The sequence below is a fragment of the Sinocyclocheilus grahami genome, unplaced genomic scaffold (assembly GCF_001515645.1).
Source record: "Sinocyclocheilus grahami isolate Dianchi unplaced genomic scaffold, SAMN03320097.WGS_v1.1 scaffold697.1, whole genome shotgun sequence".
Taxonomy (NCBI): domain Eukaryota; kingdom Metazoa; phylum Chordata; class Actinopteri; order Cypriniformes; family Cyprinidae; genus Sinocyclocheilus; species Sinocyclocheilus grahami.
In genome coordinates, this window is record NW_015505876.1 from 268,902 (window position 1) to 288,401 (window position 19,500).

Here is a 19,500-nt window from a genome sequence, read left to right on the forward strand (position 1 = left end):
ATTTAAGGGGGTCTGAATACTTTCCGTACCCACTGTATCTTTAATGTTTAAATCACTTCAGTAGCACTTACATACACCAAAATTTACAGTTTTATATTCATATCTATCAATCACCTGGTTTTATACAACATTTTATTCCTAAAAACATAGTGAAAATTTGTTTTTTTTATCAAGAGTTATCCAAAATGCTCTTTGTTAAAACCTTTAATATGCCAACAAAATAAAACAATAATTTTGAATCTGGCTTTGTCCAAATGTATGCAAATTTGTGCATGTTTAACTAGATAATACTTCATTTGCATATTTATCAGAAAACTTGTCTTAATGTAATGTGATGAATCAGCAGAGGAAGATTTGTAATATCTATTATATGTTCAGATTCCAGCAGCAGGGATTTTATTCCTCCTGAGCTTCGTACAGACAGGCGCAGATTAAAAAGAGAAATCTTTGTGGTTAAAGAGAAGTGGAAGAACGAATGGGGGAAAAAACTATGGTTTTGATTTAAAGTGTAATACAAATTTATTTTACAGAAGGAAAAACTTTTTTATTTTTCGTATTAGCTGTCGTTATTTGGCAGTCACTTTGGATAAGGGCATCTGCTTAATGAATATGTAAATATAAATCAAATGCATTAGCGTTCAGACCTAAATATAAAATAACAAGGCAGGAATGGCAACTTCTAATTGACAATTTGCATGCAAATCATTTGTGATGCTGAGCCGAACCATTGCTGATCACTCAGAAATGAAATACATGCTTTCGTTTTTTATAAATGGATTAAAAAGTCATTTCAGAGGAAAGAAAGTGAAGGTTGTTAACGTCTAGGTTTTTTTTTTTTTTTTTTTTTTGCATGTAGTCGCTATGTCTCAGTCGCAGATGTTTTTGCGGTGTTTCTGATTTAAAATATATGTGAATTCATTCATGTTCATTTTATTGTGCTAATAAATACAGTGCAGTGCTTTAAAATCATCAATTTTAATTGGAATGCTTTTGCATTCAGACTCTATTGAATTCAACCAGATCTATGTTTTATAATTCAGGTTGAAGTTACAGTTTTTAGCTGTACAGCATGTTAACATATCATATAGTTAAGTTAATTTGAGATGCAGATCTACACCGTAGTGATTGTCTCATTAAACTCAAAGCGCTTTAATTATTCTAATGGGAGATTTGCTGTTGTTTCAGTCTCAGATTAACAAGCCGATTGCAAACAGCTTGTCATCCATTATAACTTGTCCTCTGGATATTTGAAGGGCTGAATAGTCAGTTGCAAAATGCATGTTCATTTCAGTTTCATGCACAATTTTCACTCAGAAATTGCAAGCAAAATTTAAAATGAATTACAAAGAAATGGCAAGTAACAGTACATGAAACTTGATTTTTTTTAAGTAGAAAGACTGAAATAGTATTTTCTTGTAAAACATGCTCTCATAATCTTTATTTACAACTTCTGATAATGTCTGATAATAATAACTTTTATAAATATTTGGATGCAATAGTTTCTTTTTTTTTTGGTCAATTTTGTCAAAATTTGCCAATTAAATCTCATACTCCATACTTCAGTTGATTTTAGATTGATGATTTATTTTAAAGGCCCAGATCTTACAGAAAGCACATGTAAATGCTGGAAAAGTGCTCCCAGTGCCAGGGTGCATTGGGGAATCCAGCTCTGTTGTTCCCGCACACCACGAGTTTGCCAAACCGACAGTGGTAATCTGAAAGCCATGTGTAGATGGCGGTTCCAGCTGGCCTGTGCTCTGTTTATATGTTGTGTCCTGCTGGTAAAGCCTAACGCTGAACTATCCTGACAGTCCTTTTAGCCTGAAAATGGGCCACAGACGGAGCTCTGGGGCACTCCGTCCGCGAACGTGCCATCATAAATATGCGCTGTTTTGGCTGGAGTGTCAGCGTGAGTTTTTAGACCTGATGAAACGTGTGATCTAGTCTGTGAAGAGCACTGTAGTGTGTTTGCTGACCACCGTCTGCGAGACGCTCTCTGGGTGCGTTACTGTAGTGTCTGTCTCTCTCTTTTTTAAGGTTATTCAGTCTGCACAAAGACACCAGAAGGGAATTTAAATTAGGGATGCGCCGATCCGATATTCATATCGGGTATCGGCTCCGATAGTGCCATTTTTCTCGGATCGGGTATTGGTCAGAGAGGGCCGATCCAAATCCGAGATTTATAATTCTTTTTCCCCGATTGTGCGAATTATTCTGTGTTACTTCTGAAGCCATACGATAGCTTAATGTGAGCTACATATTAATATTTAAGTCCTTACATTAAAGTTCACACAAACTCTTTTCTCCGCTGTGGCTGTCAGTCATTCGTTCAGCCTTTAAAGTTTAAACCCTGGTCGCGTTCGGTTACAGCAGTCAGCTCGGTAAAGCTCTCTCCAAGATCATTCTGTGTTCCCATTATACTTGATTTGTAAATACATGTCTATGATTTTGCAAAAAGGACTTTATCTTATTGCCGGAGTTTAATGTTTTGTTACTTGCTACCGGGTGTCTGTGAGAACAAAACACGGGCGTAGAAAAGACTATAAATAGTTTTTAACGTGCACAGTAACTGAAATTGAAAACTGTTAAAAGAAAGGCTCAATAACTGTTGCACAGATATAATACACTATGCATCAATTTATCTTCCCTTTGTGCTTTGCAGTTTTGCAGTGCTCATCTGGTGTGCAGAGTGATGCGCTTGAAGCAACACGGCGTCAGGCTGTGGCTCCATGTTGCTTCAAGCGCGTCATTCTGCACACAGGATGCGCACATTGTAAGCACTTCGTGCTCATAGACTGTATAAAATATATTTTTTATATAGTAGTAGTCTGTATCTAGTAGATTGTGAAAGAATGATTATCAGTTCCACACACAGAGATATATAAATTCTACATTTATTTAAATGAGGGAAAAAAACTTCACTGGTATTGGATCGGTATCGGTATCGGCCAATACCGAACCCTAGGTATCGGAATCGGTATCGGAGGTGAAAAAGGCAGATCGGAGCATCCCTAATTTAAATATATATATGACACAAGGTTGATGTAAAATTCATCTGATGTCACAGGTCTGCGTATATTGGTCAGAACTATTCATTTCATAATTTGAGTTTTCTTTTGTTTTTTAACGTTGGTGTAACATATTGTGAGGTTGTTTTCACACGGATCCCACATTTAATTAGTTATTAATAATCTTAATTTTTGGTTTCTGTCCTTCCAGGTTCAAAATTATTAAAATAAATTAATAAATACATAATTAATAATCAATAGAGATGAAGTATCCTTTCATTTGTAAAGTATTTCAGTCAGTGTTATTTTGGTATTATTTTTATACTAGTATATATATTTTTTTTTATGTTTTGAAACCGCTTTTATTGTGTACATTGTCAGTTTTCATTTTAATTTTAGTTTAAGTTTTTAGTAATTTTATTGTTTTTGTTATTTGTATTAGTTATATATATATATATATATATATATAAAATTACCAAAAAATTTTTTTTATAGAGAACACTGATTTCAGTCATTTGGTTATTTAAAATATGGCATTATCATTTATAAAGGTCATTTTCTTTAAAAATAATTTTTAAATTTATTTTAAAATAAAATTAATTTATTTTAATTTTCATAATTTATTTTAATTTTTATTTAATATCAAATTTATACTAAAGATAACTAGATTCTGATCTGTACCATGACTGTATACAATTAAAAATATTGTCATGAAATTTACAGTGAAAATGAAAGTTATAGTTGGCGTACTTTGTAAGTTATTGTGGAGTACATTATGCTGCTATTAGATCTTAATTATTTTACTACATTGCAGCTGATTAGATCCTTAATTTAGCAATGGCAATAATCCACCACATAGAATCAGTATATATTTTGGCTCTTATGTGATTATGTAATCCATTTAGTGTGTAACCAGAATGACATTCAGACACATTGCCAGAATCCCTCTTAAGTGAATGCATATGTGTGTGTGCGTGTGTCCTCAGAGCCGTTGGCAGCTCTGCCCGTGTCCGTAATCCAATCCATGAGGGCCACGGCGGTGCCATGGCAACCACCTAGCTTCCGTGACAACCGCATCACTTTCACATCCTTTTTATTAGATTCTGAGAGCATCATCTCAGCAGCAGTGATCATTACTCCAGTCTTCAGTGTCACATGATCCTTCAGAAATCATTTCTGATTTGCTGCTCAACAAATATTTCTGATTATTATCAGTGTTGAAAACAGTTGTGCTGCTTCATATTTTTGTGGAAACCCTGATACAATTTATTCTTCAGCATTCTGTGATGAACAGAAAGTTCAAAAGACACTTTTGTTTCAATTTGTTTCACTTTTGATCAATTTGATGCGTCTTGGCTGAATAAAAGTAACAACTCCAAACATTTGAACAGTTTAGTGACTGTCTGGCTCAGCATATGCTGTAAATGCAGCACTGCAGTCACAGTGTGTGACGGGAATATTTAGTCTCATGAAGTTGAGGTGGATTTACACGGCAGGATCCAGGTCGGATCCATTACACTCTCTAATCATTGATTAACAGCCGCAGGATTTTTACGGTTCTATAAATCAGTTTATGTATCGCAGTATGCCGTGCATTACGGGATTTTTATGAGCGTGAATTGTGTGTTTTGTGTCTGCAGGGAATCATTCAGAAGATCGTGGACATTCATAAGGTCAAACACGTGGCTTGTTTTGGGCTGCGTCTCACTCACGCACCGTCGGGCGACATCCACTGGCTCCACCCAGATATGGGCGTGTCCCACGTGAGGGAGAAATACGAGCAGAAACGCCCACAGGACGAATGGAGGTAAATCATTCACACACGTTTCACACGCAATAAATATTCACACACACAAGAGAAGCTATAATGCTGTCTAATAAACCCAGCTTTTTTTCTGGTCCGTCCTATTTTAGTATTTTATGTAATGTTTTTGTACATTTATAATATTTTATGTATTTTATGTTATTTTTTGTACAATTATAATAATTTGATATTAGCATTTATTTTTATATTTTCAGTATATTTAATTTTAGTTTAAATCTTAGTCATTTTGTTATGTGCTTTTGTAATTTTTATTAGTTGTTAGTGTAGTAATTTTAGTACTTCAAGTTGCCAAGGCAATATATATATATTTTTTTACGTTTAAGTTTTATAGTAAAAGTTAGTCATTAGTTAATATTTGTCAATTAAATGACTAATTAACAATGAACAATATGTTTGTTAATCTAACTTGATAAAAATATAACATTGTTCATTGTTAGTTCATGTTAGCTCAGGTCCATTAAGTAATATTAACATGCAACTTTTGATTTTTAATATTGTAATATTTATATATATACAGTGGGTACGGAAAGTATTCAGACCCCCTTAAATTTTTCACTCTTTGTTATATTGCAGCCATTTACTAAAATCATGTAAGTTAATTTTTTTTCCTCATTAATGTACACACAGCACCCCATATTGACAGAAAAACACAGAATTGTTGACATTTTTGCAGATTTATTAAAAAAGAAAAACTGAAATATCACATGGTCCTAAGTATTCAGACCCTTTGCTGTGACACTCATATATTTAACTCAGGTGCTGTCCATTTCTTCTGATCATCCTTGAGACGGTTCTACACCTTCATTTGAGTCCAGCTGTGTTTGATTATACTGATTGGACTTGATTAGGAAAGCCACACACCTGTCTATATAAGACCTTACAGCTCACAGTGCATGTCAGAGCAAATGAGAATCATGAGGTCAAAGGAACTGCCTGAAGAGCTCAGAGACAGAATTGTGGCAAAGCACAAATTCAAATATTAGTCAAAGATAACACAAGTAAACACAACATGCAGTTTTTAAATGAAGGTTTTTATTATTAAGGGAAAACAAAATCGAAAACTATATGGCGCTGTGTGAAGAAGTGTTTGCCCCCCTGTTAAACACACCTGAGTTCAATTTCTCTAGCCACACCCAGGCCTGATTACTGCCACACCTGTTCACAATCAAGAAATCTCTTAAATAGGACCTGCCTGACAAAGTGAAGTAGACCAAAAGATCCTCAAAAGCTAGACATCATGCCGAGATCCAAACATCTTGATGATCCCCAAGTCTTTTGGGAAAATACTCTGTGGACTGACGAGACATAAGTTGAACTTTTTGGAAGGTGTGTGTCCCATTATGTCTGGCGTAAAAGTAACACTGCATTTCGGAAAAAGAACATCATACCAACAGTACAATATGGTGGTGGTAGTGTGATGGTCTGGGGTTGTTTTGCTGCTTCAGGACCTGGAAGACGACTTGCTGTGATAAATGGAACCATGAATTCTGCTGTTTACCAAAAAATTATTAAGGAGAACGTCCGGCCATCTGTTCGTGACTGAAGCGAACTTGGGTTCTGCAGCAGGACAATGATCCAAAACACACCAGCAAGTCCACCTCTGAATGGCTGAAGAAGAACAAAATGAAGACTTTGGAGTGGCCTAGTCAAAGTCCTGACCTGAATCCTATTGAGATGCTGTGGCATGACCTTAAAAAGGCGGTTCATGCTCGAAAACCCTCCAATGTGGCTGAATTACAACAATTCTGCATAGATGAGTGGACCAAAATTCCTCCACAGCGCTGTAACAGACTCATTGCAAGTTATCGCAAACGCTTGATTGCAGTTGTTGCTGCTAAGGGAGGCCCAACCAGTTATTAGGTTTAGGGGGCAAACACTTCTTCACACAGGGCCATGTAGTGTTTTAGTAAGTTTATTATGTGCTTTTGTCTTATTAGTTTGGATTTTTACAATATTTCAAAATATTATAATATATATTTATCTATATATTTATATTTTAAAATATTATAATATACAATTAAAATATTTTTTATTAAAATAAAATATTTCTGTTTAGCTTTAATTTATTTTAGTTAATAATTTTAGTACTTAAACTTATTTAACTTGTTTATTTATTAGTAGTTATTTATTATTTTATCTAATATTGATATTTTATTTTAATTCAACTTGATATGCTGAAATAAAATTCTTCTCTTTATTTCAGCTTGATTTTAGTATGATTTTTTAAAAACAGTTTTAATAGTTGTAGTTTTAGTTAACAATAACAACACTGTGACGAAGATGACAAATTGCCTCTTAATTGATTACAAGTTCCTGCAACATAATTTGGCCCTGTATTATTATATCTTTTTACATCCCAATTTTCTATACATGCGGTAAAACGTAATTCTTTGAAAATAAATTAATTCAGGTTTGTGATATTTCTTTGCATCACATAGATTTTCATTTTGACCCCTCCTGAAAACATTATAGACCAGCCTAAGCTGGTTTACTGATCTCAGCTGAACCAGCCTAGTCAGGTGGGTCTGTGAGCTGGTTTTAAAGGGGTTTCATGCATTTTTCAGCTGGTCAGGTTGAGAGACTAGCTCAAACCAGCATGTGGTTGTTTAAATGTATCTTGTTAATTAAGGTTGTTTTTCTGAATGAAAGGGCATCTTCTGCATTATAAACATCACATGTGTCTGTGGTTGCCATGGCGACGCTCTTGTGCTTGTGGCAGGAGGAGTATTTGAAATTCATCATCCTATAAATTAGTGTGCCTGCTGCCGGCCTTTTCTTTGACTGTGTCCGTGTGTGCGTGTGTGTGTGTGTTTTATTTTATCAGAGTCTCTGACTTATTCCCTCACAGATGGTATTTTTATGTCACCTCGTCTCTACCCACAATGCAGCAGCGGAGCCGTAAGGCCCGTGTGCCCCGCGAAGCAGCTGCGCGTCCATTCACCACCGCTAATTCACTCCTTTCACCAGCTTTTGTTCTGTCACTCACAGCGCAGCGAGGCAGAGAAAAGAGCACTGGTGATTTCAAATCCCACCTTTTAACTGCCCCGTACGCAAGCTGCTGTTTGTGAAGGCTTTTACATCAGAAAGGCTTGACGGTATCTCATGAAGGTTTTTAAGGGATCTGATCTGATCTCTTGGAGGAGAGTATTTGTGCTTTTAATGTACTCCCGATTGACGATACTGATTTCACGATGTGATTTTCTAACGATTTTTTTTAAACAAAATTTAAGACAAATTATAAATGAAAAGATGTCCTTTTATTATTTCTCAGATAAAATGCTGCACATTTCTTTGTGAAATTGAAATATGCCAAATAACAAAACTAAACTGAAATTTTAAGACAAATCCCAAATCAAATAAATGACACAAATGAAAGAAATCTCTTCATATAAACAAACTGAGGCTTTTCCTGTGCTCTTTCAATTTAAAATGAGTGGCAACCACTGCATTTGAATCACGATCCAAACAAAGATGCTGCATACATGAAGCATGAGCAGTTTTGATTCAGATTAGATTGTATAATTTTGAAATTTGAAGCAGAATGGTCTGATTTTAGCTTTGTAAAACATCTGCATGAAACAGAAACAGCAGAAGCTCTGAATGAGACGCAGATTCACTCTCTGACAGCAGGAGGCACTTATGGAGCAGCAACAATACAGCGTTTTCTTGGTTACCGCTGTAAACAAAGCAGCGGTGCTACATTTATATGCATTATACAGAGGCAAATGAAAAGAAAATACCATCTAAAGTTTCCTAAAGATAGTCAGTTCCCCTCAGAGATACACTTATATAAAACCCCAACTGTATCGTAATTCGATTAACATCTCAACCGACTTGAATCATCACATATTTTCATTGATTTTCAGCCGGTTCGGGGTGTGTCCGTTACATTCTGAATGCTAAATTGGGCCCAGACCATCGTAAAACCTTCAGTCTGGATCTTGCTGGTCTCATATAGCTGGTTTACTTTGTAGCTTGTTCTGGTCAAGAATGGCCCATTTAGACAGGAAGAGATATAAGAAGTGACTTGGTTTAGGTTCGGCTTCTTCTGAAACCCGTGATACCACATAGTTTCTGCAAACCTTGATACAACAGCTGAGAAATTTGTGTGAAATGTTGGAGAATTTCTGATCGTTCTGTTTATTCAAAAGTATTGATTTTTGTTCTTGAATGTAACTCATTTATTTACTACCAAGTGCCTCAAATAAAACTCTTTACCTCTTTCTAAGTTTTGATGTCATAAATGTCAAAAACCTTGTCAGATCCAGTCATTTTAGATCAATATGACTTTTCCTGATGGACTTACACTTTTAATTGACACTACCATTCAAAAGTTTTACACTACCAAAAAAAGATTTATTTCTTTAAAAATATATACTTTTATTCAGCTGTGATGCATTAAAATGATCAAAAGTGACTGTGAAGATGTTTTTAAAAAAATTCAGTTTCAAGTAAACGCTGTTCTTTTGAACTTTCTATTCATCAAAGAATCCTAAAAATAAATTTATCACGGTTTCCACAAAAATATTCAGCAGCACAACTGTTTTCAACATTGATAATAATCAGAAATGTTTCTTGAGCAGCAAATCAGCATATTAGAATGATTTCTGAAGGATCATGTGACACTGAAGACTGGAGTAATGATGCTGAAAATTCAGCTTTGATCACAGCAATCAATTACATTTGAACAGATATTCACATAGAAAACAGTTATCTTAAATTGTAATAATAATATTTCACAATATTACTGATTTTACTGTATTTTTGATCAAATAAATGCAGCCATGGTGAGCAGAAGAAACTTGTCTTAAAAACGTAAAAATTCTTAATTACTGAATAATCAGATTTTCTACTTCCTCTAATTTCTTCTCTCAGTATCTCTACTCTTTCTATTCAGAGCTCGTATGAATCGGTGGGAAATCCCAGCCAGATTCTGTCCTGCATTCCTTTCCAACAATCTAATTACTCCCTTTCTGATGTTTTACAGAGAATTAGGTGCGTTCTTGATCCTCTGATGTGAGTGTGGACTGATTTTTGTGTGTTTTTGTGAATCTCAGAAGCTGTGATGAGATAAGGCCGTTTGTTTCATTGTGCTCTACACGTGCTCCTAATGCTCCCACACGGCTGTCAGTGTTGTTGAGACTTTGTGGAGGTGTTAATGGATCTCTCGCTCATCGTCTGTGCTGTGAGGCAGATGAGTTCATGTTAGGATCTAGTTCCCTTTCAGTCAGTCACTCCGAGTCACATCGGTGACCGACGAATTGGGATCTCGCTTCGAGAGACCAGTCTACTTTGAGTGTAACTAAACAAGCCAATGCACATTGGCATGCAATTATTGCATCCAGCTGCCGCTAATCACAGCGTGAGCATAAAAAGGTAGCCGGTGCAATGTATACCAGCTTTTCGCTGAGGAGCCGAGCAACAACATCGTTCTGCTCCATCCAAGTGTCTTCAGTGAGCTACGAGTTCAACGCGCTCTTGGCAGCTTCTGGTGTTGGCGGACGGCGCTTCAGCAGTGGTCGTTCCTGTGTCGAGTGGGTTGCGCATTTCAGGCTGCACTACCCCCTGATGTGCTGCAAGCGGCCACTTCCCCTGTGCGCCTCAGCACTAAAAGAGCATTTCCCTGAAAGAGCAATTTCTCTAAAAGAGTACAATAAGCGGGTGCGTCTTTGTAAAGACGACGGATCGTCATTTTAAAAATGCCGTTTCACCCGTGCGTTTCTGGATGCGGTCGTTACCTGGCGCCGGGTGATGGTCACGATCGCTGCCTCGCATGTCTGGGCATTAAACACGCTGAGGTGACGTTCGCGGATGAGTCATGTTCCCATTGCGGTGCGGCAGCCAGACGTGGGCTACTTTGTGCAGTAGCACAGGCGGTCTGAGGGTTACAGTGGTGGCAAACCCCTCAGGGAACCAACCCTCGGGGGACCATCGCTCCTCTAGCGCTTCGCAACCAGTTGAGCCGCCACAGGAATGCGCTGGGCCCTCTTTAAAGAGCGTACCAGCGGTATCCTTCGGTGCTCCTCCCAACGACCGGATGTCGATCACTGCATCGGAGGGAGAGCTCTCTGGAGAAGAAGATTCGGCTGCGCTGCCTCCCTCCGGGACGATGGCAAGGCCTGAGTCGGATCCAGAGATGTCGGCTATGCTTTCCCGGGCCGCCGAGAGAGTAGGGCTCGAGTGGAAACCTCCACCGCGTCCCGAGCCCTTGAGGTGGATGATTGGTTTCACTGGGTGGCTAGCCCCGCCTCGGTGCCTTTCTTCCCAGAGGTGCATGAGGAGCTCACCAGGTCATGGACGGCACCTTTTACTGCTGGAAACCGACCTGCTGGTGCCTCCTCCCTCACCACCCTCGGTGGAGCGATGCAGTTGTGTCCTAATACCACCTCCACCCGGCAGGGCGAACCGTGCCTCCCCTCCTGGGTCTGTAGGTACTCATCTGGCCTGTCCGGCGATGCTTATACAGCCTGTGGAGAAGCTGCCTCCGCCTTACACGCTACGGCGTTACTGCAGGTTCATCAGGCCAAGGCACTGAGGGACCTGCACGAGGGTGGTCATGATCCGGAAGTTCTGAAAGAGCTCTGAACCGCTACTGACCTCGCACTTCGAGCGACGAAGGTCACCGCGAGTTCTCTGGGTCATGCGATGTCCACACTTATGGTCCAGGAACGCCATCTCTGGCTGTGTCTGGTTGATATGAGGGACGCCGACAAAGTTCGGTTCCTTAATGCCCCTGTGTCTCTGTGAGCCTTCTCGCACAGACCATGTGCAAGGTCAGGGAGGACGAGGAGCAGTTCCTGCTTGTGGCGCCGTATTGGCCCACTTGGGCCTGGTTCCCCGAACTAATGCTCCTCGCGACAGCTCCTCCCTGGCAGATTCCTCTGAGGAAGGATTTACTGACTCAGAGATGGGGCACCCTGTGGCACCCGCGTCCAGACCTCTGGAAACTTCATGTCTGGTTCCTGGATGGGACGCGGAGGTTCTAGGTGACCTACCCCAAGAGGTAGTTGACACCATCACTTCGGCAAGAGCACCGTCTACAAGACACGCTTATGCCTTGAAGTGGAACCTGTTCATCGAGTGGTGTTCTTCTCACTGAGAAGAACCCCGGAGATGCCCGATCAGGGTTGTGCGTTCCTTTTTGCAGCAAGGGTTGGAACGAAGGCTGTCTCCCTCCACTCTTTAAGTCTATGTCGCTAAAAGAAAAAATAAAATAAAATAAACGATTGCTGCTAACCATGACCCCGTGGAAGGGAAGTCGGTAGGGAAGCATGACCTGGTCATCAGGTTCCTTAGGGGGGCAAGAGGTTAAATCCTTCCCGGCCCCTCTCCATACCCTCTTGGGACCTGTCTCTAGTGCTTAAAACACTACAGCAGGGCCCATTTGAGCCTGTGCAGTCAGTCGAGCTAAAGTTTCTTTCATTGAAAACTCTGCTCCTGCTTGCACTGGCCTCCATCAAGAGGGTAGGGGACCTGCACGCATTTTCAGTCGACGATTCGTGCCTAGAGTTTGGGCCGGCTGACTCCCAGGTAATCCTGAGGCCCCGGCCCGACTATGTGCCCAAGGTTCCCACTACTCCCTTCAGGCATCACGTGGTGAGCCTGCAAGCACTGCCCCCGGAGGAGGCAGACCCAGCCCTAGCTTTGTTCTGTCCTGTTCGAGCCTTCAGAGGCTACGTAGGCCGGACACAAAGCTTTACAACCTCAGACCAGCTCTTTGTTACGGAGGCCGGCAGAAGGGAAATGCTGTCTCTAAGCAGAGGATGGCCCACTGTACAGTGGATGCCATCACCCTGGCTTATCAGGCACAGGTGTGCCCTGCCCGCTCAGGTTGCGAGCACTCTATTAGGAGTATTGCATCCTCCTGGGCGCTGGCTCGTGGTGCCTCGCTGGCATGAAAGAGCTCTGAACCGCTACTGACCTCGCACTTCGAGCGACGAAGGTCACCGCGAGTTCTCTGGGTCATGCGATGTCCACACTTATGGTCCAGGAACGCCATCTCTGGCTGTGTCTGGTTGATATGAGGGACGCCGACAAAGTTCGGTTCCTTAATGCCCCTGTGTCTCTGTGAGCCTTCTCGCACAGACCATGTGCAAGGTCAGGGAGGACGAGGAGCAGTTCCTGCTTGTGGCGCCGTATTGGCCCACTTGGGCCTGGTTCCCCGAACTAATGCTCCTCGCGACAGCTCCTCCCTGGCAGATTCCTCTGAGGAAGGATTTACTGACTCAGAGATGGGGCACCCTGTGGCACCCGCGTCCAGACCTCTGGAAACTTCATGTCTGGTTCCTGGATGGGACGCGGAGGTTCTAGGTGACCTACCCCAAGAGGTAGTTGACACCATCACTTCGGCAAGAGCACCGTCTACAAGACACGCTTATGCCTTGAAGTGGAACCTGTTCATCGAGTGGTGTTCTTCTCACTGAGAAGAACCCCGGAGATGCCCGATCAGGGTTGTGCGTTCCTTTTTGCAGCAAGGGTTGGAACGAAGGCTGTCTCCCTCCACTCTTTAAGTCTATGTCGCTAAAAGAAAAAATAAAATAAAATAAACGATTGCTGCTAACCATGACCCCGTGGAAGGGAAGTCGGTAGGGAAGCATGACCTGGTCATCAGGTTCCTTAGGGGGGCAAGAGGTTAAATCCTTCCCGGCCCCTCTCCATACCCTCTTGGGACCTGTCTCTAGTGCTTAAAACACTACAGCAGGGCCCATTTGAGCCTGTGCAGTCAGTCGAGCTAAAGTTTCTTTCATTGAAAACTCTGCTCCTGCTTGCACTGGCCTCCATCAAGAGGGTAGGGGACCTGCACGCATTTTCAGTCGACGATTCGTGCCTAGAGTTTGGGCCGGCTGACTCCCAGGTAATCCTGAGGCCCCGGCCCGACTATGTGCCCAAGGTTCCCACTACTCCCTTCAGGCATCACGTGGTGAGCCTGCAAGCACTGCCCCCGGAGGAGGCAGACCCAGCCCTAGCTTTGTTCTGTCCTGTTCGAGCCTTCAGAGGCTACGTAGGCCGGACACAAAGCTTTACAACCTCAGACCAGCTCTTTGTTACGGAGGCCGGCAGAAGGGAAATGCTGTCTCTAAGCAGAGGATGGCCCACTGTACAGTGGATGCCATCACCCTGGCTTATCAGGCACAGGTGTGCCCTGCCCGCTCAGGTTGCGAGCACTCTATTAGGAGTATTGCATCCTCCTGGGCGCTGGCTCGTGGTGCCTCGCTGGCAGATACTTGTAGAGCTGCGGGCTGGGCGACCCCCACGTTCGCTAGATCCTATAGCTTTTGTGTGGAGCCGGTATCCTCCTGTGTTCTCACCTCAAATGGGTAGAGGCACTGAGAGGTCCCGGTTTAGTGTCGGCTTGCTAGAAACTTCTCCAGAGTGTCCATACAGTAGACCCTATCGAGCTCCTCCATCCCCTCGGCAGCCAGACGTGACGGAGCGCCAGGCCTTTTCCATATGCACTTAAACGGATGTTCATATGTGTATTTGCTTCCGAAACCTCCTTCGGGAAGGATAGGGCTTCCGCAGCATCCCTGTTCCAAGTGGAACGGGTACGTTTTCCCAGTGTTATCCAATCTCTCTGAGTGGGTAGTGCTATGACAACAGTAACTGGTCTTCTTGTTGCGAGCCCCGGCCTACACCACAAAGGGGTGCAGGCGGCTCGCACAGGACACTGGAAGGGGCAGCATCCATGGCGCTTTGGTAGGGATCCCAATTCGTCGGTCACCGATGTGACTCGGAGTGGCCGACTGAAAGGGAACGTCTCGGTTACGTATGTAACCTTCGTTCCCTGAAGGAGGGAATGGAGACGTCACTTCCTGTCGCCACCGCTGCTGTACCAACGCTGAGCGGCCTGGTCACTGGCTCGGTTCCTCAGCGAAAACCTGGTATGCATTGCACCGGATGCCTTTTTATGCTCACGCTGTGATCAGCGGCAGCTGGATGCAATAATTGCATGCCAATGTGCATTGGCTCGTTTAGTTACACTCTAAGTAGATTGGTCTCTCGAAGCGAGATCCCAATTTGTCGGTCACCGACGTGACATCTCCGTTACCTCCTTCGGGGAATGAGGGTTACATACATAACCGAGACGTTCTTTAGCTCTGGGCAGACCACTCTCGCTGCTTTGATTTCCTCAAGAGAGTAGCGCGAGCTAACGTCCCAGCTACAACCAATCATCTGCTCACAAAATGACCTCATTATTAGGCTGGCAGAAAGCCTGCAGGATTGGAATACCCATCATTCCCGAAGTGCTATACATTTCACATACAGTAAAAAAAAGTATATATTTTTTTAAATATTGTTCAAAATGAAAAAAGCCAAAAATATATGTTGCTAATAAAGTTCATATATATTAAAAAAATTATTTATATACATTTTCAGTTTACTTGCTTATATTTCATCAAATATTTTTTATTTATCATTTTTTTATTGATTTTTTCAATTTATTAATTAAAAAACGTACATTTTTCAATTTATTTGCAATTTTTTAATTATAATTTTAATAGAATATATATTTAAATAAAGATTTATTAACTAAATATTTATTACTTATTAGGAATGAATGAATGAATGAATTAATTAAAATATGTATTAAATTTAAAATACTATTACAATGTATATATTGTGTTTCATAAGTTTTATACATCTTTAAGTAAATTTATGTCTTTTATATACACTGTATGATTTTCTGTAAAGACGTGTGAATTGTGAAAAGCACTATACAAATAAATTTGACTTGACTTGACTTAAATGTATTCGTATTGTCCAAAATATCTTTTAAAAAGTGCATTTTACAAGCACCCAAATGTATTCTAAGATTGGAAGTGTTTTTTTTTTTTTTTTTTTTTTTTTTTTTTTTAATAAAATTTGGCCTTTAAACAAAATATATTTTAAATGTGAAAAAATATTTTCTTAAGTCGCACTGTTTACAACATGTATTCAGCATATATCCTACATTTAGTTTGGCCAGAAATAAATCGTTTTTTGCCGTATACAGTAGGTTCTCGACCTTTGTTGTTTGTTTGTTAGATATTTTGGCTAATTTGATTCTAGTTCTCTTACCTCTGTTTTTAGATCAGTTTTAATTTTGTGAACCCAAAAGTGAAGAACTAATTTTACAGTTTAACAGCAGAGAAAGCACTTTTCCAAGCAGAAGTGTGTGAATAGCGCTTGAGCTCCTGCTTTCTTCACTTCTCAGCAACTGAGATTCAATCATTTCCTGAGTGACTTCTAGGAAGTCATGAAAAGCGCTGAAGGATCATTTCCTCTGGAGTTTCAGCAGGAGACCCTTCAAATGAAGCGTCTTGTAACATACTGTGGAAAAGATCAGAGCACACGCTGGAAAGAGCAATGAGAGCGATCGGACTGCTGCGTCTGACAGTGATTTATGTGTGTCCTGTGATGGAGAGTTTGATGCTGCAGGAGTGTTTGGAAGGAGAACTCCTCTAGTATTGATAGTTTTGAGTGTTTATGTGATGTAGGGATCATGTGTGTGCAGCTCTGGGCATGAGAGAGACACACACACACCCTTCTGTCTTTTAATGTGTATAAATAACTTGGTAAATAACATTTATTATTATCATTATTATTATTATTATTATTTAAAGTAATTAATAATAAAATATTTTTGTTTTGTTTTGTTTTTTGCTATACTGATTTGTTGTTTTTATCTATCATAAAGCATCTTTATGTACTTTGAAATGGTTTAATAAATAAAATTATTATTATTATTAAAGGTAATATAACAGTAGTGCAAATCAAATGAACAAGTAAGAAATAAAACTATAGTAAATAATAAAAATAAGTAAATAAAGTAAAATAACGATGTATAAAATAAAGGGCTGTTGTTTTTGTTTTTTTGTTATGCTGTTTTTGAGCTATTGTTATGTGTTTTTTTTGAGTGTCTTTGAGTACCCTGAAAAATGGTTGATAAATAAAATATTATATTATATTAACATAACAATAGTACAAATAAATAAAAAAAAGCAACCATGTATCATTTTATTTTATTTTATTTTATTTATGTGGAAAATATTCTTAATTGTCAAAAATAATGCAAAAAAATCTTAATGCTTCCCAAAATAAACTTCTTTTGTGCAAAATAGTTCCTTAGTTTTTCTATTGATTTGGTGGTGAAAGATGAGTTTTCCCTCATGAGATTGACACTGTTATCAGAACAGGTGTGTGTGTGTGTGTGAGATGTTTTAGGCACATGGTGATTTCTCCTGTCATGACTCTTTTATTTACCATGTTTTTCTCTCTCTTCCTCAGGTATGAGCTGAGGATCCGTTACCTGCCCAAGGGCTTCCTCAATCAGTTCGCTGAAGACAAACCCACTCTCAGCTATTTTTATCAGCAGGTGGGTGAAGGTGCCCTCGCGGCGTCCCGCTTCATCAGATGACGTCAGTGTGTGTGTGTGTGTGTGTGTGTGTGTGTCTGTGTCTGTGTCTGTGTGTGTGTGTGTGAGTGTGTGATGGTCACAGGCTCTCAGTGGGTGTGTGTGTGTGTGTGTGTGTGTGTGTGAGTGTGTGATGGTCACAGGCTCTCAGTGGGTGTGTGTGTGTGTGTGTGTGTGAGTGTAAGTGTGTGATGGCCACAGGCTCTCAGTGTGTGTGTGTGTGTGTGTGTGTGTGTGTGTGTGTGAGTGTGAGTGTGTGATGGCCACAGGCTCTCAGTGTGTGTGTGTGATTTGATATCAAACATTATTGCATCTTATTGGGCTTAACTGATCAATTGTTAATGTAGTGTTAAGAAAAAAGTACATACTGTAGTATATTTATTATATTTGTTTATATTCAATAATTAAATGTAAAGTATAACATAATATTTTAATACGAAAAAATATTTAAAATTATTTATAAAACCTATTGATGTCATAAATGATTATTTACACTTGTGGATGTCATAATTATTAATGCATCATATTTTGCTTAACCAAATACATATAATTTTTTTGTTGTTAAATTCTATTAATTTTAACCATTAAATAATTCAATTGTAATAATTCATTTGAATAATAATCTAAAATTAGATACAATATAACTTATATATATACAATTTATAATATATAAATTATATCCAAAAAATGTAATTCTAAATTATACATTATAATTTTATATGATATGTATGTATTGAACTTTTTAAATGCTTACATAATGCTTATTGAACATAAGTTTTTCTTTCATTTACATTTATTTCTTTAGCAGACATTTTTATCCACAGCAGCTAAAATCTCTGCATCTTTTTGTTTGCAGGTGAAGAATGACTACATGCTGGAGATTGCGGATCAGGTGGAGCAGGAGATGGCGCTGAAGCTGGGATGTCTTGAGATCCGGTGCGTTCATCGCTCATCGTCCCGTCAGACTCTCAGAGAGACGCTCGTGCTGATTTCTGCTTTTGTCTTTTCCAGGAGATTCTACAGAGAGATGAGAGGAAACGCTCTGGATAAAAAATCCAACTATGAACTCTTAGAGTAAGTATTCATGACTGACCGATATGAGTTTCATATCGCTGAATATCATATCTAATAGAGTTTAATGGCCGAAACGGCACAGTTAGCGACCAATATGATCTCAGAATGCCAGGATATTGGCTGAGAGATCAGTGTTAACAAGCTGAGTTTCTGCTGAATGTCATGTCCTCACCGCACACACACAAAGAGTCACTCTTCGTCTCAGCAGGCTCTGACACACACACACACACACACACACACACACAGAGTCACTCTTCATCTCAGCGGGGTCTGACACACACACACACACACACACACACACAGAGAGTCTCTCTCCATCTCCGCGGGGTCACACACACACACACACACACACACACACACACTCTTTACCTCACCACGCTCTGACACACACACACACACACACACACACACAGAGAGTCTCTCTCCATCTCCGCGGGGTCACACACACACACACACACACACACACACACACTCTTTACCTCACCACGCTCTGACACACACACACACACACACACACACACAGAGAGTCACTCTTCGTCTCAGCAGGCTCTGACACACACACACACACACACACACACACAGAGAGAGTCACTCTTCATCTCAGCGGGGTCTGACACACACACAGACAGAGTCACGCGTGTGCATTTTCCGGGTCATCCCGTCAGTCGCCCGCTGTCACACAGCAGCGCTCTGGCCCCTCAGGGGGCGGGACAGGCCAGAGAGAGCACACCAATCACAGAGCCACTCTGATTTGAGTGACAGCTGCACAGACAGCAGCTAGAGGGAATTTATATTTTCTGTTTTTATTTTAATTTTAGTTAAAGTTTTAGTAATTTTGTTGTACGTTTTTGGCATTTTATTTATCTATTATTTTTTTATTGTGTTTTTTTTGTTAAATATTTTTATTTTAGTTTTCAGTTAATTTAGTACTTCATGTTAAACTAAGTGAAAATGAAAAATTTTGAAATTATATATATATATATACAGTGGTGTGAAAAAGTGTTGGCCCCCTTCCTGATTTCTTATTTTTTTGCATGTTTGTCACACTTTAATGTTTCAGATCATCAAACAAATTTAAATATTACACAAAGATAATGCAAGTAAATACAAAATGCAGTTTTTAAATGATGATTTCATTTATTAAGGGAAAAAAGCTGTCCAAACCTACGTGGCCCTACGTGAAAAATTAATTGCCCCCT

General features: G+C 40.0%; 1 protein-coding gene across 12 annotated transcripts in view; it reads left to right on the forward strand.

Annotated features, from left to right (window-relative positions):
• Positions 1–19,500, forward strand: part of LOC107559761 (focal adhesion kinase 1-like) — a 95,176-nt gene that overhangs the window by 32,284 nt on the left and 43,392 nt on the right. For all 12 annotated transcript variants that reach the window (XM_016243708.1, XM_016243710.1, XM_016243711.1 and 9 more), the window contains 4 exons: positions 4,649–4,815; positions 17,101–17,188; positions 18,084–18,163; positions 18,239–18,301. In XM_016243708.1, the coding sequence (XP_016099194.1) occupies positions 4,649–4,815; positions 17,101–17,188; positions 18,084–18,163; positions 18,239–18,301 (398 nt within the window). The remainder of the gene's footprint in view (positions 1–4,648; positions 4,816–17,100; positions 17,189–18,083; positions 18,164–18,238; positions 18,302–19,500) is intronic.